Genomic DNA, 26,178 nt, shown 5'->3' with positions numbered 1-26,178 from the left:
CCCTTGATAAAGTCTCTAATGACCTACTCCTGGCCAAATCCACTGGACTCTTATCTTCATTCTTCTTGATCTGTCTGCTGCCTTTGACACTGTTGATCACCACCTCCCTCCTTGACATGTTGTCTTTGCTGGGATTCCAGGGTTCTGCTCTCTCCTGGTTTTCTTCCTATCTCTCTCATTGTACCTTCAGCATATGTTACGGTGGATCTTCCTCCACTGCCATCCCACTGAATATTGGTGTACCCCAAGGCTCTGTCCTGGGCTCTCTCCTCTTTTCCATATATACCCACTCTCTTGGTACACTGATCTCCTCTCATAGTTCTCAATATCACCTCTATGCTGATGACTCCCAGATCTACCTCTCCACATCAGATAACTCTACAGGAGTTCAGGCTCGAATTTCAGCCTGCCTGTCCGACATTGCCGCTTGGATGTCTCACCACCATCTCAAACTGAATATGGCTAAAACCGAATTCCTTAACTTTCCACCTAAACTCACCTCCCCCTTCTCACTGTTCTCATTTCTCTGGATAACACTATCCTCCTTCCTGTCTCATCAGCACGCAACCTTAGGGTAATCTTTAACTCCTCTCTCTCCTTCTCTGCTCAGATCCAACAAACCACCAAATCCTGTTGCTTCCTCCTCTATTATATTACCAAAATCTCTGAACACACTACCAAAACCCTTGTCCACGTTCTCATCATCTCGTGCTTAGACTACTGCAACGCACTTCTCACACTCCTCCTGCGCACCCATTTCTCACCTCTTCAGTCTGTTCAAAATTCTGCTGCACGACTCATATTCCATGAGAGCCGCTAGTCTCATATTACCCCTCTCCTCAAGTCACCTTATTGGCTCCCCATCCATTTCCGAATACAGTTTAAACTCCTTGTGCTGACTTTCCAGTGCATTCACTCTCAAGCCCCCCATCTCTCTTCACTTGTCTCCCCCTATGCTCCTCCCCGTGATCTCCATTCATTGGGCAAGCCCCTCTTATCTGTACCCTTCTCTTCCACTGCCAACTCCAGACTCCATCCCTTCTTTTTTGCGACACCGTATGCCTGGAACAGGCTGCCTGAATCAATATGTCATGCTCCATCCCTAGCAGTATACAAATCCAGTTAAAAGCCCACTTTTTTGAATCTGTTTTCAACTCTTAGCTCCCACTCATGCTGTCAGATACCTATAACCACTGTATTATTTCCTCTACCATAATCTCCCTAACCCTGAAATGTCCTGTCTAAATTAGTTTGTAAGTTCTTCTGAGCAGGGACTGTCTATTGTATGTTAAAATGTACAGCGTTGCGTAAGCCTTTCAGCGCTATAGAAATAATAAATAGTAGTGGTAGGAAGGTGGGTAAGGTATTCCTGGCATTTCTAAAAAGACTCAGGTGAGACACAAGCAATATTTGGCTTTACACCAGAAAAATGAGGCTATGGGAATTCAATTTTTACAAGGATTCGTGGTAAATGTTTAGTTCGATATCAAAATAATATACATCTATTTCGAACCTTCCCAATTATGTTTCTTTATTAATAGGGGGTGTGAGAGGAATTGAGACTAAAAAGATGCATACAGGACTATATTTAAATGGTAGATCTCTAATTTCTTTTTTTCATTACTTTGTTAATGTTTTTCCTAAGCAAAGTAAATTGTAGACTTTTTTTTTCTTATAGGCCTGTTTCAAAATGTACTTTATTGAAAGATTAGGTTCTAACCTGGATAATCTTATTTCTGTTAATTCCCTCAGAGGTTCGGAGATTTGGTGATCAATCTGTTCCCTCAAACTGGACTGGATAAGATAAGGAAATTGGGTCATTAGGGCATAGACAGGCGGTGGGTAAGCAGAGTGGGCAGGCTTGATGGGCTGTAGCCCTTTTCTGCTGTCATCTTCTATGTTTCTATGTTTCTTTGACTTACAAAAGTGAATATTTATAGTTTTGAGCACCTCCAACATGGAGGCAGAATCTAGTGTCCCCTTTCAGTTATGTCCCAAAGCCATCGAGCTCCATGGGAACAGAATACAAAGAAGGAGGGGAACGGGGAATGACCCTGCATACATTACACAATTCTGTTCTGCTCTTTAACTTAGAAATAAGAATTAGAACAACAATGAACAGGAATTTATAAAACAAACTCAGTATAAAATAAACTTAGAGAACCAACCTGCAGAGTCCAACTAGCACTAACAATAAGGGAGCTAGAGGCTGAAGCATATAATTTCTTCACATATAGCCATCTGATAGAAGAAGAGCTTCAGGTCTGGAATCTAGAAAAATCCGGGCAGAAAAGTAGGAGAACAGAATACTAAGGACAGGCTATACAGACTCCTGAGAAAATTAACAGAAAGAAGATTATCCAGGTAAGAACCTAATCTTTCATTCTGGAGTCCATACGTATGATGATGTACCAAAGCAACAGTTGACGTCTAGGAAGGGACAGAGGAGCCTGACCATAAGACTGAAGACCCAAAAGACCCTCTCTAGACTCTGTACACTCTGGAAAATGTATACAGAGTAGACCAAGTAGCTGCTCTACAAATCTCTGCGGGAGGAACTGCCTGCGACTCTGAAGAGGCGACATCCCTGGTGGAATGCACCTCTAGAGAGACCGGCAGCTGTTTACCACAGGCAATGTATGCTGAAGAGATGGCCATGCAAATCCATGTGGCTATAGAAACCTTGGACTCTAGCCTGCCACGCCAGGACTGGCTGGTAAGCATGAACAGATGGTCTGAAAGGCAAAAGTCATTGGTCCTTTCCAAGTATTGGAGCAAAGCTCTCCACATAACAAGCTTTCTCAAAATCCTATCCTGCTTGACTGATCCTGTAGACTGAAAAGCAAGCAGACAAATCTTCTGGTTGACATGGAAATCAGACACAACCTTCAGAAAAAAGGAGGGAACAGGATGGAGAGTGACACCTGCTTCCGTAATTCTAAAGAAGGGCTCCCTACAGGAGACAGCTTGCAGCTCTGAGATATGCCGCACTGAAACAAAAGCCACCACAAACAGTTTTAACCATGAGATGCAAAATGGACACAACTCCAAGTGGCTAAAATGGGGCTCTTTAGGACAATGGTGAGGCTCTTTAGGACAATGCTAAGATTTCATGAATGGAAAGGATGTCGCAGCAGAGGCATGAGATGAAACACACCTCTCAGGAATCTTGTCATATCTGGATGAGCTGTCAGCGAAACCTTGCGACTATGTGCCAGGAAACAGGAAAGTCCGGCCACCTGCACTTTCAGAGAGGCTACTACAAGGCCTTTCTCTAGTCACGCCTGAAGGAAAACCAGGATGACTAGTCCTTTTCACACCACTGTTGAAAAGCCTTCCAAGCTTCAGCATAGGCTGTCCTAGTAGATGGCTTTTTAGCCAGATGGAGAGTCTGAATATCCCTTGCAGATTAGAGCCTTGTGCTCAAAAGCCATGCCAAAACACCAAAGTGCTGTGGATTCTATAAGGACTGACCCCTGACTCATAAACCCACAATGAAAAGGAAGTTTGAAGCTCTTATCCTGCTGCAGATGTACAGGGTCAGCATGAGGCCAGTACCACTATGATCCAGAGACTCAGATGAGTCACAATCCTGTGAATGATCAAGTCCACCATGGGCCAAAGGGGGAAGACAAAGAAGACTATCATGTGGCCAGGGCTGGACCAACGCATCCAACCCCGAGCTTCCTGGTTCCTCTCTTCGACTGAAAAAGCACTGCGCTTCTGAGTTTTGGCAGAAGCCAGTAACATTACTGGCCTACCCCGTGGGTGTACAATGAGATCAAATGCCCTTTGGGAGAGTGACCATTCCCCCAAGTCCAGAAACTGACGATTTAGGAAGCTGGCCTGAACATTTTCCACTCCAGCCAGGAGGACCACAGAGAAGCCTGAAAATAGGCTTCTGCCCACCAGAAGAGCATCTGAGCCTCTAGGGGCGTTTCTGGTGCCTCCCCTATTTATTCACATAAGCCACTGCTATGGCATTGGACAACACCCTTAAAGCTTTTCCTTCGATGATCTTCTCCAGCTCCTTCATGGCCAGCCAGATGACCTAGAGCTCCAGATAATTTATGAACCTCCTCTTCTGATGGCGAGTCCACTGGCCCTGAATCAAGTAGTCCCCACAATAAGCTCCCCAGCTGAAAAGACTGGCATCGGTCATGAGAGTCACCCACTCCGATATTCGGAGAGGCATGTTCTTTGACAAGGAGGTTTCCTAAAGCCATCAGTATAAGCTGTTCCTCACAGTCCCTATCCATGGGAGCTGCATCTGAAGCAAATGCCTCTGCAGAGAAAACCGAAAAGAAAATCCTGCAGGGGTCACATATGCCCTAGCCCAGGAGACCACTTCCATGGACACTGCCATGGAGTCCAAAACCTGATGATGATGCCATGCAGTGGGAATCTGCACCGCCAAGAGACACAGCTTCTATTTGCATGGTTCTGGTCCTGAGCCATGTCAAAAAGAGTTCCCAGATATTCCAGAGTCTGGGTCAGTTCTACATGGTTCTTCTTGAAGTTGACAATCCAGCCCATCTGCTGCAGCAATTCCAACACATGCTGAACTGCCATCTCACAATTCTGCCTGGATGAGGCTCTGATCAGTCAATCATTTAGGTATGGATGTACCTGGATGTCATTTTCCTGAGATGAGCCTCAACCACCACCATAAACTTGGTGAAAAGTGCAGGAGGCTGTCTCCAATCTGAACAGAAGGACTGCAAACAAAATGCTGATTTAGTATGTGAAAAATATCTTCTATGGTTCAGAAAGATGGGAATATGCAGATACAGCTCCATGAGATCCAGGGAGGCCAGAAATTCTACAGGAGCCACAGCTGCGATGGCCGACTGGGTTGTTTCTATGTGGAAATGGGGGACCTTAAGAAAGGTATTCACTGCCTTGAGATCCAAGATGAGTCTTCAGTCCTCTGTGCCTTTCTTGGCACGATCAAATATCTGGAGTATCTGCCTGAGCTCGAGTCAATGTTGGGGACAGGTTCTATGGCCCGAACATCCATAAGTCTTTGAAGTGTGGCACTAACTTTGGCCTCCTTCTCAAGCTATCTGACCGGAACATCTATGAACAGATCCAGAGGAGGGCGATAAAACTCAATCTTGTGACCACTCAGATGATATCAAACACCTATTAGTCCAAGGAAACTTTCTCCCTCCCCCCCTGAAAAGTTGATAGCTGCTCCCCCACCATATGTGGAGGTACGGCCGCCAACTTAGCATCACTGGGGTTTCTTGTAGGGAGGGTTGACACTAGACCAGGGCTGCCCAATTCCAGTCCTCGAGATCTACTGGCAGGTCAGGTTTTCAGGATTTCCACAATGAATATGCATGAAAGAGATTTGCCTGCATTGCCTTCTTGGTATGCAAATCTCTCATATGCATGTTCATTGTGGATATCCTAAAAACCTGGCCTGCCAGTAGATCTCGAGGACCGGAATAGGGCAGCTCTGACTAGACCCAGAGGCCTACTGGCATCTGGAACTGCTGAATCATAAGAACATAAGAATTGCCACTGCTGGGTCAGACCAGTGGTCCATCATGCTCAGCAGTCCGCTAACGCAGCGGCCCTCTGGTCAAAGACCAGCGTCCTGAGACTAGCCCATCAGCGTACATCCTTGTTCAGCAGGAACTTGTCTAACTTTGTCTTGAATCCCTGGAGGGTGTTTTCCCCTATGAAAGACTCTGGAAGAGCGTTCCAGTTTTCTACCACTCTCTGGGTGAAGAAGAACTTCCTTAAGCTTGTACGGAATCTTTACGCTTTAGAGATGCCCTCTCGTTCTCCCTACCTTGGAGAGAGTGAACAACCTGTCCTTATCTACTAATTCTATCCTCTTCAGTACCTTGAATGTTTCGATCATGTCCCCTCTCAATCTCCTCTGTTCAAGGAGCCAGAGTTGTCTAAAACTCAGGAAGAACCTCTTTACATAGGCCCCCTGGTTATACTGCTGAGAATGACAGGAGGAATGAAAATTGCTCCTACTCCTGCCCAGAGGTTAGCATGGTCTACTTTCCAGCAGAGACTTACCAAAAAGCATCCATCCCTTAAAGGGCAGCCTGCTCAAGGTCACCTTAGAGGCTGAGTCGCCTGCCCACTGCCTGATCTAGAGCATTCTGTGAGCTGAGATGTTATAAGCCGACACTGCTAATGACCCTGATAAGGTTGTATAGGGTGTCTGCCATGTAATCCACCTCCTCCAGTATAAGCTGGGAACAGGCATCCTCCTCCGCAGAGGGTTGCCATTACAGTTTGGTGTGACAGGCTCGAGCAGCAAAATGAAGCAGCAGCAGCAGCAGTAGCCTTGATCCCCAGAGCAAGAGCTTCAAACTGCTTTTTCAAAATCTTGTCCACCTTGCAGTCCTGAGCATCTTTCAGTATAACACCACCCCCACTCTTGACAAACCTTACATTTGGTGACCTGAGTCACCACAACATTAAACTTTGGTTGGCCAAATAGCTGTTGGAACTCTGGTGCCATAGGAAAAAGCAAGAACATGGCTTTGGCAACCCTCAGGGACCCCTCCAGGTTCTCCCACTGCTCTGTAACCAGTGCAGAAATATCCAGATGTGCAGGAAAAAAGGAGATATAAGCGTTAGAGCCACTCATGACTGTGCACTGGGAACTGGAGGTTGGAGTCTCCAGCTTCAGTTCTTTAATAGCATCGGCGGCTGACTTGAAGAGGCGGTGATTCTAGGGTCAACCCCCTGGTCAGGAGCCAGGCCTCTTGACTGCCAGACCCAAACAGGGAGTCAGAGTTATCCAGGATTGAATCAGAGTCCTGAGACAAAAATGACAAGGAGTCTGACTTCCAATCTGGCCAGTCTGGCTCCAAAAGGTTACTGAGCTAAGGCCCAGCATGCTAAACTGAGAAGCAGATACCGGAGATGATGCTCCTTGGGTCAACAGCTGCATGCCCGCAGGCTGCGCTAACTGACCTGGTCTCTTCAGAAAGGCTCTCCACATCAGATTTACAAAATCTGGTGAGAAGCTTTGTGCAGGAGAAGCAAATGAAGGCCTGCAGAATCTGTCTGGGCTGCTGTGGGTTCTACGGACCACACGCACTCTGCTTCACATCATCATGAGATAGGAGATCTAGACAGGACTTTTTACTAATTTTTCAGACCCACAGTACTTCCCAGCCCTGGAGGATTTGGATGGGGCTAAGCACAAAGCTCCCACCCCTCCCTTGCATGTGCTACAATACGTGGTACATGGACGCTCCTCCGCTGAACAACCGGCAAAATTTTTACAAGTAACGGTATCCTCACAGCCTCAAGAAACTATCCCAGTCAATTAAAATCAAAATTGAGGGGTTTTGAGGCAGCTAGAGGCTTTTGAATAAAAGATTGATTGAAATCCAAGATGGCCACCTTCAGAAAAATCACACCATAAGCTGCCTGTGGAGACTTAAATGAACATTTTTTTAAAACACAGAAAAAAAGGGGTTTTGGAGGTAGAAGACCTAAACCCTAACCTCAGAGACCCTTAAATTGAAGATTTTCAGACCCTGAGTTTCCCCTAGGAAATAATAGGGTTGTACACACAGTTCTGAGTAGGTGCCTAGCTGTCAGCTATAGTCATGTGAAAAAATTAGGACACCCCATGAAATATTCAGTTCTTTCTTAAGAAATGTTCACATTGATGTCAATTTTTTAAAAAATTTATCTCTGGGAAAGAAAGTGATGCAATTGCAGTTAAAAACAAAACTTTTCCTTGATTTACTCATGAAACAAAAGATATCCTCAAAAATATGTATTCTAACTGAGGAATGAATTAGGACACCCCCACATATCCTATCACTTAAAGTGGATCAAATCACACACAGGTGTATCACATCAGGTTCATATGATTAGGACATCATTACTCAGCATTTTGAAGGAGGTCTGACCTACTTAAACCTCAGATCTTTACCCCCCGCCCCTTTTACTAAACCACAATAGCGGTTATTAGGGCAGGGAGCTGCACTGAATGCTCTGCGCAGATCCCAACGCTCAAAGGAACTTTATGAGCGTGGGAAGCAGCGCAGAGCATTCAGCGCAGCTCCCTGCAGTAATAACTGCTATCATGGTTTAAGTAAAAGGACGGGTAGTTTGGTGTGCTCATGACTGCTGTGGTGAAAGTAAACATCATGGTGAGATCAAAAGAGCTGTCTGAGGCCTTCAGAAAGAAGATTGTAGTAGCTTATACATTTGGTATGGGATTTAAAAAGATCTCAAAAGAATTAGCCATTCCACAGTCATTGCCATTCCATGGTCCGGAAAATAGTGTACAAGTGGAGGACTTTCCAAACAACTGCCAACATGCCCAGGTCTGGTTGTCCAATCAAGCTGACCCCCAGAGCAGACTGCAAGATGCTAAAAAGTCTCCAAAACCCTAAAATGTCATCATGACAGCAGGCTCTTGCTACTGTTGATGTGAAAGTGCATGCCTCTACAATCAGAAAGATACTGCACAAATTTAACTTGCATGGGAGGTGTACAAGGAGGAAACCAAGGCCAGACTGAAGTTTGCCAGAGAGAATGTAGACAAATACCAGCTTTCTGGAATAGTGCTCTTTGGACAGATGAGTATAAAATTGAATTATTTGGACACCAGAAAAGAGGACATGTTTGTCGCGTACACCAAATACAGCATTCCAGGAAAAGAACCTCATACCAACTATGAAGCATGGAGGTGGAAGTGTCATGGTTTGGAGATGCTTTGCTGCAGCAGGACTTGGCCAGCTCACCGTCATAGAATCTACTATGAATTCTATTGTATATCATAAGGTGTGTGAGGAATATGTGAGACTATCTGTAAGAAAATTAAAGCTGAAGCGGAACTGGACCCTGCAACACGACAATGACCCAAAACGTACCAGTAAATCTATCAAAGACTGGCTGCAAAGTAATTAATGAACAGTCCTGGAGTGGCCGAGTCAAAGCCCTGATCGTAATCCCATTGAGATGCTGTGGGGCGATTTGAAACGTGTTGTACATGCAAGAAACCCCTCAAAAATCTCACAGCTGAAAGAATTCTTCATTGAACAATGAGCCAAACTTTCCTCAGACCTATGTCAGAGACTGGTAGATGGCTACAAGAAGCATCTCACTGCAATTATTTCAGCCAAAGGGGGGTAGCACTAGCTATTAGGTTGTCCTAATTTATTCCTCAGTTAGAATACACATTTTTGTGGATATCTTTTATTTCATTAGTAAATCAAGGAAATTTTTGTTGTTTACCTAAAATTACGTTACTTTCTTTTCCAGAGATAAATTAAAAAAAAAGATTTGACATCGATATGTGAACATTTACATTACATTAAGAATTTCTATTCCGCCATTACCTTGAGGTTCAAGGCTGATTACAAATGGATAGTCCGGAGATTAGAAGTATTTAGGGAGTAGTTTGTACATTTCTTTGAGTTGCTAAGGATTACATCCAAGTTGTCATGATATTGGAGGTACATATGTAGTAGTTGCAGGTGATGCAATGATGCTTGGGACATTCTTGATTGTGTTAGTCCGGTTTTATGTGTTTTTTTAAATAAAAGAGTTTTTATTTATTTCTTGAAGGTTTTGTAGTCTGTGGTCATGGCCAATAGGTTGTAGAGTTGTTGGTCAAGTATTGCAGCTCGGGTGGCTAGGAACTGAATATTTCATGGGGTGTCCTAATTTTTTCACATGACTGTATATCAGTGCAGCTAGAGAGAAGGAAAGGACTTTCTGTCTCAGATGCTTCCAAATACAACTCCAAACCAAGAACTCTTCATATTCGAACCGACCCTGACTGAGATCTCCACTCCCAAATAACCACGCAGCGCAATAGGGGTTGGCAAACTATGCAGCCAGTGTTCTTACACAGTGCGCCTCACAGCCTGTGCTCAAGCTACTGAGAAACTCAGAAGGCAAGCTGGCTCCCAAGGGAACGAACCCCAAGCCTTGAAGACACACAACAGGCTGGCTCCCCAAGTTCACCCAAAGGCTCGCCCTGCAAAGCTGCAGTTCAACTCGGTGGAATCTGCATCCTTTCCCAGGCAGAGGACCCCCATGAATGGGGTCTCAGGGCACCGAAGCCTCAGAAAAAATGAACTTAGGTTAAAAAGAAAACAAATCTAAGAAGAGCAAATCAGAACACCTCTGCACAGTTCGCTTACAGAAGAAAAACTGAAAGAGAACACTAGGAGGTACTTAAAACTGTAGGTATTCACACTTTTCTAAGTCCAGTTCACGGGAACTGATTGATCACTATCTGTACAGACTCCTGAGTTGATGTAACGGAATTGGTTTTATTTATAGAATATATAGTATTTTTCTATATATTTATTTAGGCTGCTACATTTCTCTTTGTCAAAACCTTCTTGATGATGATGATTATTAAATCTAATAAAAAGAACATTTGCTTGAATGCATATAGTCTAAATTACCCTAAGTAGATAAAAATGAATACCTTAGTTCTATAAAATCATTTAAAACCAGTCCCTGGAAAAGAGCAAGATCATTCTGATTCAGCAATCAAACAAATATCTGTCTATACTATCCCTTTCATTCTTGATATTCCATCATCCTTTCCTGGGAAAGGCATTCCATCATCCCCATTTAAAACAATGAGCAGTCATCTGCATTACCTTCATTTTACCCTACATCCTAATCATAGTGACAAAGCAGTTCATAGCTGAAAAAGATAACTAGCAGGTTCAATATGCCCATTTATATGAGCTTCCACAGCTGCTAGCTTGAATAAACTTGACCCCTTAAAAGGCTCTTCTCCAAAGGTGTTTGTATTCTTCCTCATCAGGGGTTTCCCCACCATTCTACCTAGGTAAAGGACCATTCATATTACCAACCTAATCCAGCACCAGCACCCATCCTCTACTCCCCATCATCAAGCTCTGCAATAATCTAAACATCTATCAAAACTAATGAAACTGCTGCCTTAATCTCCAACCATCTACTGTAGTTCCCAGTCTTTCTGGGTGGTTTCTCCAACCTCCACTCCTATGAAGAAGTCTATACTCAAACACTCGCACTCAACTTTTATAGTTTATCTCCAAGTATAGATAAACTATAAAAGTGGAGTGCGAGTGTTTGAGTATAGACTTCTTCATAGGAGTGGAGATTTGACTTTTGTGATACATTAAATATTTATACCACTCAGTTAGGATTGTTTATGGTTTCTCCAACCATCATCAGCCTGCTTGGTTTCTGGGGAAGGTTTAATTTGCTAGATTTGCTTGATTACCCTCAGCCTATGATGTGCTCCATCATATCTGGATTTTACTCCTCACTCATACACATACATACTCTGCTATAATATTCAATTAAGAGCTGTTTCACAATGCTGCTTTTAAAATTACAGATAGATGCCATCACACCACAGTATAATTTGGCCAAAGATTCCCAGGAAGTTGTGACATGACAACAAGCTATATTAAATTTTTGTAATAGCTTGTTAACATTACATACCATAATGTAAATTTTCAGGTCCACGCTGAGTTGCCAAGTTTGGTTCATTCTGTTGGCAGTAGAAACGCAGCAAGCACTGCTGATCACAGAAGTTCTTTATTTCTCCTCGCCACTGTACTTTTTCTTTCAGATTTCCTTGAGTTTTACAACAATCGCACCTTGCAGCCTGAATATAAAAAGGAAATATCAAGAAAGTTAGAAATAATTGCCTCTCTTTCAATTAAAATGACTACCTTATGTATAGTGAATTTATTTGCCTGTAGTAGGTATTCTCTGAGAACAGGACATACATTCTCACATTTGGGTAACATTGCCGAAATTGGGCAGCATTTACACTGGGGCAGTGTTCCTTAACTTCTAGAAGCCATTGGCAGGTCCCTACTACGTGTGCACAAGTACCTTTCTCAGCTGATCAAGTCACATGAGACCTGCTATTGGTTAAAAAAGTATAAAGAATGCAACTCCTAAGGTATGTAAAAATGTATGTCCTGCAGTCCTAAGAGAATACTTGTTACAGGTGAGTAACTTCACTTTCTCCAAGGACCAGTAGGACATTGATTCTTACACTAGGGAATAGCTAACTACTAGGCTCACCAAAACCACCACCAATAATTGACAATAGCAAGGCCAACAAGAACCAACAACACATAAAAGCAGCCTGCTTGTGAACACACGGCCTAGAACAGAAAAGGATGGGCCTAGGATGGAAAAATTGGATTCTAGACTTCAAACAATTTCTGCAATACTGTCTGACCAAACCAGCTATCACATCAAGTATTCTGCTGAAAATAGTAGTGAGATGGGAATGTGTGAACTGAAGACTATGTTGCAGCTCTACAAATCTCTTCAATGAAAGATGACCTCAAGTGGGTTATTAAAACCACCATGGCTCTGACAACGTGACGCAGCTTAGACATAAGTGAAAGTAATGAACCAGATGAGATGGGTAGGTTTGAGCCTGATCTGTGTCTAACAGAGCTGCAACAAATTTCAAATGCTCTAATGAAAGTAGGTGGAACTTGGGGGGTCATTGATCATGAATTCTAGTGACTTCAGCACTCAAATAGCTCTTTGCATTGATTTATAGGCACTGTCACTTTATTAGCCAATTTTCCAGATAAGCAAACACCAACTCCCAGTTTTCATAGTACCACAGACTACTGCAAAGCATTTTATTTAGACACTGGGGAAGGACACAATACTGGTAGTGCTATTTCTCTATTCAAAATCTGATACACCTCCTGTGGCTTGGACTTATTACATTACATTACATTACATTAGTGATTTCCATGCCGCCATTACCTTGCGGTTCAAGGCGGATTACAAAAGAGTTGTCAGGAGGTTACAAGAGTTGTAACATTACATCTGATATGAACGTAAGCATACTTTATACCCAGGGATCATAGCCAATTGTTTTACTGAATCATGGGAAGAAGCAAGCTCAGAGAATCATCATGATATTTTCTTTGACCAGATATTTATTCAGGGCTCTTAGATCTAAAATGGATAAAATCCCCCATCTTTTCTGGCACAAGAAAAGTACACAAAATAGAATCCCTTCTTCCCTGGTGATATGGGTTCAATTACCTGGGCCTTTAGAAGGGAGGGGAACTCCTCTGTGAGTATCTCCTGAATTTTGCAGTTTGGAGAAGATTGACATTGAGTGTGTAACCCTCTCAGACTATCTGAAGGACCCCACTGGTCTGAGGTTACAAGGGGCCACACCTTTCTTGGAAAGAAATTGAGTCTCCTTCCTACTGGTAGGTGGGCCGAACAGGTACTTTGATGTCAGCTATGCACTACTGGGGTCTGTCAAAAGTTTATCCCTTGCTTAGACTGAGGAGCTGATTGGGACTTTTGAGGCTTCCACTGCTGAGGATGGGAGCATGAAGGCTGGGCCTGTGGCGGTCGATGGGATGAAGGCATGAACTTATGCCTTAAGAGTAGTAGGTAGACCTTCTATGCCTGCCTCAAAACCTCCAAGAAGTGGAGGCCACAGGAGTGGCATTAGTTTTCTTTATGATGTCTGCCACCTCTTCCACCTTATCCCCCAATAAGATTGTCTTCTCAGCAAGGGATAGCTCAATTTTTTGTGAACTGTGGCTCCAGGTCTGAGATATGTAGACATGACATACTGATACCTTTGGCCACATCAAAAGTATTCAAGTGGCCCTAGCTAGGTGCACATGATAATCCTTTTGCTTTGTAGCTACATGGTGAAGTTCTGCTGTCTGCTCCAGTGAGGGAGTATCTGCAAACCTGAGCAATAATGTCTAACAAGTTCAAGTAAATACTCATGTAGAACTAAACTAGTAAGGATAAATGCAGGAAATGAGCATTAAGCCTTGAAACACTTTCCGCCCAAAGATTCCACAGTGTGAGCATTCTTGCCTTGGGGAGCTATGTCCTTTAACTTGAAGATCTTTTGAGGTTGGATTTGCCCATCATGGAATAGTATAGAAGCTGCAGCTTCTCAAATTCAGGAGTCTTCTGGACTCTATAAAGTCCATCTTCTCTGAAACAACTTACACAGAGAGAGGGGTCTTCCAATGAGGGTGGATTTGCCCACCATGAAATGGTACAGAAGCTGCGGCTTCTCAAATTCACCTTCTGGACTCTATATCTGCCTTCTCTTGAACTTGCATAAAGAAGAGTGGTCTCCTAAATCTTCATCTGTGCATTAAAGATTTCATGCACAGACACTATAACATGATGCTGAAGCGCTTCTCAAAGGCTGGAATCGGAAATGGTGAGGCCGATACCAGTATGGAGTCAGTCTATGAAGATGCTGATATCAACAGAGGCAGGGTTCCAGTTTTGAGGAGACTAGTGCATGGGCACCACTTCCATAGAAGGAGAAGTGGTTCTCACAGTAACAACACTTCTCAGATACTGGCAAGACCAGTGTACCAGAGTTCCTGGCAGCATGATTCGAAAACAGATGCTGGTGCTTTTTTTGCATTTGCTCAGTGCCCAGCATCAGAGTTCTTTGGTGCTGACAAGGATGATGCAAAATCCAAACGGATCCTCAGTGTCAAGTTGGATAATGCTCAGCCTGAGCAGACACTATAGGCACTCTACATCAAAGCAGGAGGAGACCTCCTCGATATCTATGTGCCTCCAGTGTCTGGTGCAGCTCCATGGGGACTGATACCATCAATGCCAATGGACCAGGCTTCTGTGTGTTGAGAAGTCTCTTATGCAGGATCTCTCAACCTTTTTGGGATCTCTTCTGAATTTGAGCACACAGAACAATTAGAGTACTTATGATCAGGGCCCAGACAGGTTAGGCACGCATCATGTGGATCAGTCACAGGCAAGGTCCTAACATAGTCTGTGCACTGCTTAAAACCACTAGTAGGTTTCTGGGACATCAAGGAAAAATAGCTGCAGTAAAATCAAATGGCTCAATGACTGAGATTTTTCTTTTAAACTCAGTTGGAAGCTCAGGCCTAAAATAGCCTGGAGTAGCAAAAAAAAAAAAAAAAACTGAAAAGGGCCAAATATTCTAAAGAGAAAACTAAACAGAAGAAAATTCTCATGTTATTCAGAAAGAAAAAAAGCAGCAGGAAGGCAAAAAACTGAGGAAAGAAAAACACCTATCCAGTGATTTGGGGATTTAAATTTGATTCATAACCCTGATTTGGATAGAACTGGCAAATCTTTGAAAGGAAGGTATGGCCCTTCCAGAGATATTCCTATGATTAATGATGTCTTGGATTTGATTGATATCTGGCATACTTTACCATCCACAGGAAAAAGATTATATACATCTGGCTAGGACTCAAAGTACGTAATACTGCATAGACTATTTTTTGATATCCCAGTCTTTGTTCTCAAAAATGCCTTCTGTAGGAATTGATGCTAATCAAATCTCTGATCATGTTGTGGTGTGCTTAGTGGGATACTTCTATAACTTTTTCTGTGGACTGGAGCTTTCCCCTCGAGCTAAATACAAATAGTGTCTTTCAGGATTATTTGATTCAGAAGTGGCAGGAATATAGGACTATTAATGCCCAACACAGAGAAACTCCCACTTAGTTCTGGGATACAGCTAAAGCGGTTTTGCGGAGGGGGAATAAACTCTCTTACCCCTCTCATAAGGGGACCAGAGATAGGGAATTTTTACAACTGGAGCGCCATGTTTGTAAACTCCACCAAGAGATGCATGGGTCATCCACTCCTGTTCTTGAGGAGCAATTAGTGTCCTCTCAGTTAGTGTTACACTCTTTAATTCATCAATGGGCTATTAAATCCCAATTATACTATAAATTTAAACTATATACTCAGGCTAACAAGAGTGGCTCTTTACTAGCAAAGCTGGCATGCAAATGGGAAGGCTGCAAACCTATAGTGTTTCTGAACTTACAAAATGAGGATCAGATTAGAGATGATGCTATAATTAATATCATTTAACAATAGTTCTTTGCTGCTCTGTATCAGGCTCCAGAGGATCAGGGGCTGGATAGTGGGACTTACATGTTTGGGTCCTTCAGTCTCTTCTTGTATTTGTTCTTTTGGTTCAAATGAAAATGGTAAGGGGTTTGAATCAGGGGAGGTGTGAGAGGAGACTGAAAGACCTAAACATGTATACTCTTGAGGAGGGACAGGGGACATATGATACAGACATTTAAATATTTGAAAGGTATTAATATAGATACAAATCTTTTCCGGAAAATGGTAAAACTAGAGAACATAATTTAAGGTTACAGGGAGGAAGACTTAGGAGTAATGTTAGGAAATTCTTTTTGACGAAGAGGGTGGTAGATGCCTGGAATGCTCTCCCGAGGGAGGTGGTGGAGAGGAAAATGATGATGGAATTCAAAAAAGCATGGGATAAACACAGAGGATGTCTAATTAGAAAACAAATGGTATAAAACAAAGAACTAAAGCCGGTATTGGACAAACTTGTTACCTCCATCGACTGCCAACAAAATCCCACTAAATATGGCAAAACAAGAAATATCAAAACTCGCACCACCAGGGGAAAGATTGACCCAGAGGAATTTTTGGCCTGCTACGAAAAGAACACAAAACTAAGCGAAGAAACAGAACAACTTATGACAGATTGGATCAACGACAGCACAAACATTTTAAACGAAATAGCCCCCATAAAAACCCGCCAAATCAGAACTACAAAGCATGAGGGATGGTTCGATGCAGAGCTACTTCAGTTGAAGAGGGACCTTAGAAAATCGGAAAGAGTATGGCTAAAATCAGGATCCCAGGAACACAGAGACGCCTGGAGACTTAAACTAAAAACTTATAAAAACCTTACCAAGAAAAAACGAAAAAAATTCTACTCACACAAAATTGGTGACTTTACAAATAACAGTAGCAATCTCTTTAAGCTGGTTAATGACCTATACTACATCGAGACACTCAACAACAACCACGAAGATTCCTCATTAACTGCAAACAGCTTAGCTGATTTCTTCATCTCCAAGATTCAAAAACTAAGATCTACTTTACCTACCTCGACTAATCCCCTGGAGCTTTTTCCCATTCTTCCTAACACCGACATACATAAACCAGAACAAGGGTCCAGAGCAGATCTAAATTGGAACCAATTCAAAACACTGGACTGGGAAACCTTCAATAAACTCTACAACAAATATTCCAACTCCTTCTGCAAACTAGACACCTGCCCTCCAAACGTCATGAAAACGGCGCCCATCCACTTCAAAGCAAACATGCTAACCTGGGTAAACTTCCTACTTTCCTCAGAATACTTTCCTCCAGACCAAGGCCATATTATGTTAACCCCAATCATAAAAAAACACGAAAGAACCCCCAAAAGCCCCTTCTAATTACAGACCAATCGCTAGCATTCCTCTTTTCACAAAAATAGCTGAAGGGGTGGTAAAAGCTGAACTCACCGCTTATCTGGATAAATTCAACATACTAAGTGACAATCAGTCGGGCTTTCGAACAGACCACAGCACCGAAACCATCATTGCAGCCTTAATTGACCACTTGCACACCCTCTTCAGCCTGGGCTCCAGCGCCTTGATCCTTCAACTGGACTTGAGCAGTGCGTTCGACCTAGACGACCACCACATTCTCCTAGAATGCCTGACCCACATTGGCATCTCCGACCAGGTCCTAAATTGGTTTCGCGGATTCCTACAAAACAGATCCTACAGAGTACTCAAAAACGACTCTTCCTCATCTAGCTGGGTTAACTCCTGCGGGGTGCCCCAGGGCTCCCCCCTCTCACCCACACTATTTAATATCTACCTCGCCTCCCTGGGTAACCTCCTTCACAACCTCAAATTCAAATTCTTCATCTACGCAGATGACATCACAATAGTCATCCCACTCACCACCTTCTCCCCAGAACTTCTAGCCTACATCACAAGCATACTTAACCAGATAGAACTCTGGATGCTAGCCTATAGATTAAAACTAAACCCGGGCAAAACAAAATTCTTCCTAGCCTCCCCCAATGGAAAAAATCAAAGACTCCACAATCCAGGTGAAAGGTCTGGTCTTCCCCCTCGAACAAACATTAAAAATACTGGGAGTCACTCTAGACAAACATCTATCGCTAGAAAATCACACCGATCTTACTGTCAAGAAATGCTTCTCGGTCCTCTGGAAACTGCGCACCATACAAAAATACTTTGATGACTCCTCTTTCCGCCTTTTGGTACAGTTCACCATTCTCAGTGTACTAGACTACTGCAATGTCATTTATTTGAGCTCCACGAAGAAAACCAGGAGACTAAAATTGATCCAGAACACTGCCGTCCGCCTCATATTCAGCCTGAACAAATGGGACCACATCACGCCTTTCTACCACCAACTGCATTGGCTCCCTTTCGAATCCAGAGTCCTATTCAAATTCGCCTGCTTCTGCTACAAAATAGTTTTTGGCCTACTACCTAGTTACCTAAATCATCATTTCACTCTGAATCTCACCAACAAGAAATCCCGCAGAATCCAGCTGTTCGTCTTCCCATCACTAAAATTATGTCACTTCAATAGATTTCTCGACAAAACCTTTGCGTACCAGGCGGCTAAGCTGAACCCTTGGCTTGCCCAAATGATACTCGAGGCCCCCTCTTACCTTAGTTTTAGAAAACTTCTCAAAACACACCTCTTCCGCGAACAGGGCTTTTAATCCCCCCTGCCCCCTGCTTCTCCCACTCCCCCCCATTCCCTCATATCCCCCTCCTCCCCCCCTCTCCCCACTAGGTCTCTCTCACGTTATCGCTTACCTTCCAACCCTACCTCTGTCTTACCGTTGCTTCTGCTAATTCTCAGTTAAAGTGTTCCCCACGGCCCCCTCTTCATTGCCTGTAATTTTGTTAAAATTTTGTAAATCCATGTGTCACCGTGGATCTTAATTAATGGATGTGAACCGCCTAGAACTTCTTTGGGTATGGCGGAATATAAGAATAAAATTATTATTATTATTGTACAGTTTGTGTCCCATATATGGTGATTTGGTGTAGAATGGGCTGCGGAGGGCATCAATGGGAACTCCACTAACTTGGAACATGAGGATGTTACTGACCAGACTTTATAGTAGATAGTCTGCAAACAACGGGATGGTTGGATAGGCTGGAGTGAGCTTAAATGGCACCTTCAGCAACTGTGGAACCTAGGACAATACCAAGTGGACTTTAGTCTATGGCCCAGAAATATCAAAGAAGATAAGTTAATTTAATCCTGTATTTTTAATAACTAATAGGCAGACTGGATGGTCTTTAGCTGCTGTCATTTACTATGTTACCTCACACAGCTAAAGATGACGTATTTTCATTGCTCCACGAAGCAAGTGAAATTGCAGGTACTGTATGAACCAAGAAGATAGGAAAGTAAATGCACATTCACATGAGGGCCTTCCAAACACTTCCAGAAGTTACAAATGTAGGGCAGGTCAACTCAGGGGCCCTATTAGCAATACTCGTATCACCCAAATGTGAGAATTAATGCACTGCTTGTCCTCAGAGAAATAATTATTACTTAAATATATATTATAGCATCTTGGACAGGGTTCTTAAACTATTGTCATAATTTCAGTGCCTACAATCTGGATCCAATTTACAGAATAAGGCTTTAGATTTTTGTTTTACTTGTAAAGACAAACAATTTTATTAGGGTTCCCAGATCCCATCAAAGACACAAGAAGTAGGAGAAAAGGAGAGTAAGACAGGAATTGATGTGCCTCTAGCAGCATTCCATTATTGCTAGCCATAGAGTAGAGGCTGATACATGCATGGCATCAGGAAAAGCTGCCAACAGGAACCAGTGGCTAATATACTTCTGTTCTTTAAGTATGGGTTGCAGCAATTCAAGGAGAGAGGGCCCTGTAATCAATCCACAATAAACATTACAGAGAGAAGTGTTGGAAAGAGCAAAAAGGAAGATGAGAGATAACAGGGAACTGGTAATCACCAAAAGGGGCAAACATGCCCAATGCTTGCTCCTCTAACTCAGTAAACTCTGAGGAAAATCCACAGACAAACTGCAAATTTTATTTAAAATGCTTTATGACTCTGATCCATGATACCATGAGCCTGTGTAAATTCCAACTAGAATCCATAAAAAACCCCAAAATACTTCCCTTATAATTATTCTGCAGTAAGAACTAATTTATAAAAATGTTTCTCTCTAATAACTGGCCAATTTTATGAAGGCAGTTCAGTCATGTACATAGTAGAGAGCTGCACGGGAACGGGGACGACGGGAATCCCGCGGGACCCGCGGGTTCCCCCTTCGGGTCGCGGGGATCCCATGGGGACGCCTCCGAGGGTCGCGGGGTTGGATGCGAGGCTCATCTTTTCCATACCTGCCCTGCCGCAGCACACAGCCGATCGGAACGGAAGTCTTCCACGATGTCAGCGCTGACGTCGGAGGGAGGGAGGGCTTTGCTTAAACCCTCCCTCCAACATCAGCGCTGACATTGGGAAGACTTCTGTTCCAATCGGTTGTGTGCTGCGATCGGCAATGGCATACCAAGGGGGAGCAGGGAGGGCGGCCCGCCCCAGGTGCAGCCATAGGGGGGTGCACAGCCGGCCAGGTTCCCTTATCTTTGTGGCGCTTCCCCCGACCGACCGACCGACAACAGGCCCGGTCCGACAAACCTCCCTGTCCTATAGCCGCGAATCTAAATTACTTTCTTACAGCAGCTTCAATACTCCAGCTGCTGTAAGAAGGTAATTTAGATTCGCGGCTACAGGGCAGGGAGGTTTGTCGGACCGGGCCTGTTCTGTTGTCAGTTGGGCGGGGAAGCACCACAAAGGTAAGGGGCAGGGAGGGAGAAAGGGAGGAAAGATGGAGTGGAGAGGAAAAGACACTTATGGTAAAACTGAGGGGGAGACAAAGGGGTGGAGAAGGACGCTGAAAGGACATGGGGAAGATGGGGGGAGAAGGACGCTGAAAGCACTGGGGAAGACAAAGGGGTGGAGAAGGTCGCTGAAAGGACATGGGGAAGACGGGGGAGAAGGACGCTGAAAGGACATGGGGAAGACAGAGGAGGAGAAGGACACTGAAAGCACATGGGGAAGACAGAGGGGGGGAAAAGGACACTGAGAGGGGGGGAGAAGGACACTGAAAGCACATGTGGAAGACAGAGGGGGGAGAAGGACGCTGACAGGACATGGGGAAGATAGGGGGAGAAGGACCCTGACAGGACATGGGGAAGAGAGAGTGGGGAGAAGACGCTGGCAGGGAAGAAGACAGAGATGCCAGACTATGGGGGGAGCGGAGGGAAGAAGATGGGTGCCAGACCAATTTGGAAGGGGGGAAAAAGGGAGAGGCACAGTAACAGAGCAAATAGAAGACGCAGAGAGAAGAGATATAGTGGATGAAAGGCATTGAATGAGAACATGAGGAAAGCAGAAACCAGGCAACAAAGGTAGGAAAAAAATTCTATTTCTTTTTTTGCTTTAGGATAAAGTAGTATATTAGTTGTGTTGATAAAAATTTATAAACATTAGAGGCTCTGGTAAAAACCTGTTTACAAAGTATGTATTCTTCCCAATTAATATTTCCAAATTAATAAAGTCTTTTTGCTTATTTGTAAATGGGTTTCTACCAGACCCTTTAATTCAGTAGCATAATTAAATGAAATAACTATTTCTGTAGTTTATAGGGACGAGTGGGGATGGAGGGGATTCCTCACGGGAACGGAGGGGATTCCTCACGGGGACGGGTGGGGACGGAGGGGATTCCTCGCGGGGACTGGTGGGATTTCTGTCCCTGCGCAACTCTCTAGTACATGGGTTATGGTATCTAATGACATTGACAGGTTTCAAGAGATTAACAGGAAAATCTGAAGCTTAAGAATATAAGCACTGCCATTCTAGGAAAGACCGAAGGTCCATCAAGTACAGTATCCTGTTTCCAACAGAGGCCAATCCAGTTTACAAGTACCAGGCAAGATCCCAAGTAGTAAAACAGATTTTATGCTGCTTATCCTAGGAATAAGCAGTGAATTTCCTCAAGCTATCTCAATAATGGCCTATGGACTTCTCTTTTAGGAAATTATCCAAACCTTTTTTTAAACCCTGCTAAGCTAACTGCTTTTATCACATTCTCTAGCAACAAATTCCAGAATTTAATTACATGTTGAATGAAGAAATATTTTCTCTAATTTGTTTTAAATTTACTACTACTTAGTAGCTTCATTGCATACTTCCTAGCTCTTGCACAGTTCTGTCTTTTCTATTTTTTTTATTAAGATAAAGAACTCAAATCCTGAAGTGGAGAAAATAAGATTTACCCTGTAACTGGTGAATTTTCCTCTTCAGAGTAAGCCTGTTACAGGTGAACAATTGTTTTCTCTAAAGGTAAAAAGTTCTCTGAACTCATTCTTATGGCATGCCATAGTTAAGGGTTGCTTAACTTAAAGCTTAACTAGAAGAGCCTTCCTAATAGTGCAAAACTACATTAGGTGACCTAAAATGCTGTTTTTGAATAAAAGGCAACCTAAAATTAACAGAATAGCTCTAACCTTGCAAAACTATGAGCAGGCTGCACAAACCTAGTGTTGCATGAAGGGTCTGCCGCTAAACCAACAATTCCCAAAATGTGCACTGCAGCAAACTCACAGAGGAACTATGGCATATTTTAAGACCCCCAAAAGGCAGACTGTTCTGACCCATCTCCTCTATACCCACCATTTCTTCCTCTCTCTCTTTCATTCCTTCTTCCACCCTTCTGTAATCAGGCATCTCTTTCCCCTTCTACATCTACCTTACACCATGTCTGACAACTTCTTCTTTACTCAGAGGCAGATGGCACCAAAACGGCTCTGATCAGGCTGTAAACAGTCTTTCAAGTGTTGCGCTGCCAGGGATCTCCTGAAAAAAATAGTGTAAGGTAGATCTGGGGAGAGGTAAAGGAGTGAAGAGAGAGAGAGAATTTAAACACTTGAAAGTGAAAGGGAGGGAGCGAAGAAATGGCAGCATAGCGCTTGGGGCTAAGGCAGCAGACAACTTCAGATAATGGGTCTTGGGCATTCCTGCCAGCAAAGGCAGGACCCCATACCACTGCAAGAGGTGAGGGGAGAAGGCAACCTGGAGAAAATGTGTGGCCCAGGGGTGCCATGGAAAACACTAAGGGCACTGTGAACCAAGAAAGTTTGTAACTACTAAACTAAGAACTGGGAAATTAATGTGTAAATAGTACTCCACATCGCAGCACTGGGTATGTCCTCTACATAGGTATGGGGGAACAACCAATTGCGGATTAGAAATATAAGTTATCTGCAAAGCATTTAAGGTTAATCTTTTTATACTCAATTGCTTATGCAGTGCCAAATCTTGTTCTATAAACTATTGGCCTAGCTAGGGGAGAGTGTGGCACAGTGGTTAAAGCACAAAGATTCAAAAATATCAGTCTAAAACAAAAGCACCACACAAGCCAAGAAAGCTAGCTTATTACTTAAGTGAAAGAAAAGCCTCAGACAAACGGAGAGGTGTACCCATGCTCTTCCACCAAAGCATCATAGGCAAAAAACTTTCACACAAGTTTAAAGTTAGCAGGTGGGAACAAAAAATAGCCGAGAATGATTAATGGTAAAAACCACTGAACACAAACAGGCCAGGCCAACGATCGTTTTGTGGTCGGTAACCACTGCTTCAGGGCCTTAGCGCCATATCCAGGCTATCAGTACGCAGATCCTGCGTACTGATAGCCTGGATTTGGCGCTAAGGCCCTGAAGCAGTGGTTACTGGCCACAAAACAATCATTAGCCTGGCATGTTTGTGTTCAGTGGTTTTTACCATTAATCATTCTCGGCTATTTTTTGTTCCCACCTGCTAACTTTAAACTTGTGTGAAAGTTTTTTGCCTATGATGCTTTGGTGGAAGAGCATGGGTACACCTCTCCGTTTGTCTGAGGCTTTTCTTTCACTTAAGTAATAAGCTAGCTTTCTTGGCTTGTGTGGTGCTTTTGTTTTGGAATGATATTTTTGAATCTTTGTATTATACCTACCTCCATTCCTCCCTGTTTTACAGTGGTTAAAGCTACAGCCTCAGCACCCTGGGGCTGTGGGTTCAAACCCATGCTGCTCCTTGTGACTCTGGGCAAGTCACTTAATCCCCCCACTGCCTCAGGTACATTAGATAGATTGTGAGCCCGCCGGGACAGACAGGGATAAATGCTTGCGTACATAAATAAACTCATGTAAACCATAAATAAACTCATGTAAACCGTTCTGAGCTCTCCTGGGAGAACAGTATAGAAAATTGAATAAATAAATTTTGGCTCCAATTCTATAAATGGCGCCTAAAACATAGGCATCGAGGAACACTGAGCTTATTACATGTCAATCTTAAATTAGGCACAGTTTATAGAATCATGTCTAGCGGTGGACTTAGGCACCCTAACCTTAAGCAATCCCTATTTATGCCAGGATTTTCTAGGCCTACCAGCACCTAAGTCCACTTTAAGCACCAACACGCAAAACATGCTCACTTTCTGGAAGGCACCATGGACTAGATGTCTACTGAATTAGGTGTTGAGTAAGGATCTGCTAACAGGAAGGAAAACTCCAATGGAATATCTAACCTGCAGGCATTCAAACTTGGGAAAAGGTAAAACTTGGGGTTCAACAGGTTATTTCATTATCCTCTTTTACTTTTTAATTCAGTACTCTGCTTTTTCAGCAAAGCCAGTTCAGGCAATAGTCTCCATTAGGATTTTTATATATAAAGTGTTTTAGTCTAGATTAGTATTTTAAGTTGCATTTCATAGTATAAAATAAAATCAGATTAGGACAAAGATAGCAGTTGAGAAAAGTATTTATGTGGAGGGGCATAATCGAAAGGAGTCTAAGTCCGTTTATGTCCATCTCGCAAGTCATCCAAAGTTAAAAAGAGACTAAAACACATTTTCGAAAGAGACGTCCAACTTTTTTTACTTTTGAAAATTGTCTAATTATACATCCTGCCAATCTGATCGTCCAAGCCGCTAAATCGTCATCTTTATACCACATTTCCGTCCAACTTTCTTTCCAAGTCCAAAACGCCTAGAACAAGCCCTATTGGATGTGGGAGGGGTCTGCAAAGTGATGGGCTGCACACCCAGACAAGCCACCTAAATAGTGGGGTACCTTACAGGACACTGCTGTGAACTTCACAAAAAAGAGTGCCATGGATTCTCCTCACTACAGCTCCCTTATAGGTGACGGTGAGCCCCCCAAACCACCTCCAGAATCCCCTAGACCCACTTATCTACCACCCCAACAGCCCTTATGGCTGCAGGAGCCACTTATATGCCAGTGCAAAAGGGTTTTGTGGGTGTATAGGGCAGTGCACATGTTTCAGTATCAATGCAGTGATTACAGGAGCTTATGGGCATGGGTCCTCCTCTCTATGGGTCCCTAACCACCCCCAAGATGACTTAAGCTGCCTCTGGGCTGGACGACTAGGCTTTCCTATGCCCGGCGGCCAGATGATGATGATCTGGAGACTGAAATATAAAGTTGTGAATAAAATTTTTATGGGGGTGGAGGGGTTGGTGATCACTGGGGTAGTGTGTGGGGGTCTGTGTTATGTGTTTGCAGTGCTTATCTGGTGACTTTAGGTGAGTTTTTGTGACTTAGACCATGTTTTACATCAGGGGTGCCCACACTTTTTTGGCTTGCGAGCTACTTTTAAAATGACCAAGTCAAAATGATCTACCAATAATAAAAATACTAAACATATACCTCCCTCTTATACCGTGGTGTGCTAGCCGATTTAGCGTGCGCCCATTGTATTCTATGGACGCGTTAGCATTTAGTGCACGCTAAATCAGCTAGCGCGCCTTAGTAAAAGACCCCCATATTTATTTATATATATATATATCTCGAGTGCACCTCTTCTGTCCTCCAGACCTCGCTCCAACCAACATCTCTCTCTGTCCTTCCAGCTTTTCTTTCTCTCTCCTCCACCCCTATTGGCAACATGTCTCCCTCCTCTGTTCTGATCTTGCAACTCTATGTTCTTCCTCCGGGTCTCTCCCCTTCTGTCTCTTCTGTCCCATAGTCCAACATCTGCTCCCTCTCTTCTGCCTCCCCTTTGTTTCAGGTTTCTCCCTCTCTATCTTCCTTCTGTTAACATTTTGAATCCTCCCACCTTTGGTCCAGGTCTTTGTGTCTCTCACTCTCTTTGTCTTCCCCCTCCCCAGGGCCTGGCATCTCTCTCTCCTCGGTTCAGAGTGTTTCAACCTCTCTAAGCCCTCTAGTAGTCCAGGATCTGCCTTATCTGCCTTGTCTTT

The 26,178-nt window shown here is 43.5% G+C and overlaps 1 protein-coding gene across 1 annotated transcript in view; it reads right to left on the bottom strand.

The window, feature by feature from the left end:
- ZMYM2 (zinc finger MYM-type containing 2) overlaps positions 1-26,178 on the bottom strand; it is a 537,976-nt gene that overhangs the window by 170,359 nt on the left and 341,439 nt on the right. Inside the window, 1 exon segment of the mRNA XM_033950396.1 lies at positions 11,461-11,626. Coding sequence (XP_033806287.1) covers positions 11,461-11,626 — 166 coding nt within the window.

Source organism: Geotrypetes seraphini, chromosome 6, assembly GCF_902459505.1.
Source record: "Geotrypetes seraphini chromosome 6, aGeoSer1.1, whole genome shotgun sequence".
Classification (NCBI taxonomy): Eukaryota; Metazoa; Chordata; class Amphibia; order Gymnophiona; family Dermophiidae; genus Geotrypetes; species Geotrypetes seraphini.
This window is presented reverse-complemented; position numbering and strand designations above follow the sequence as displayed.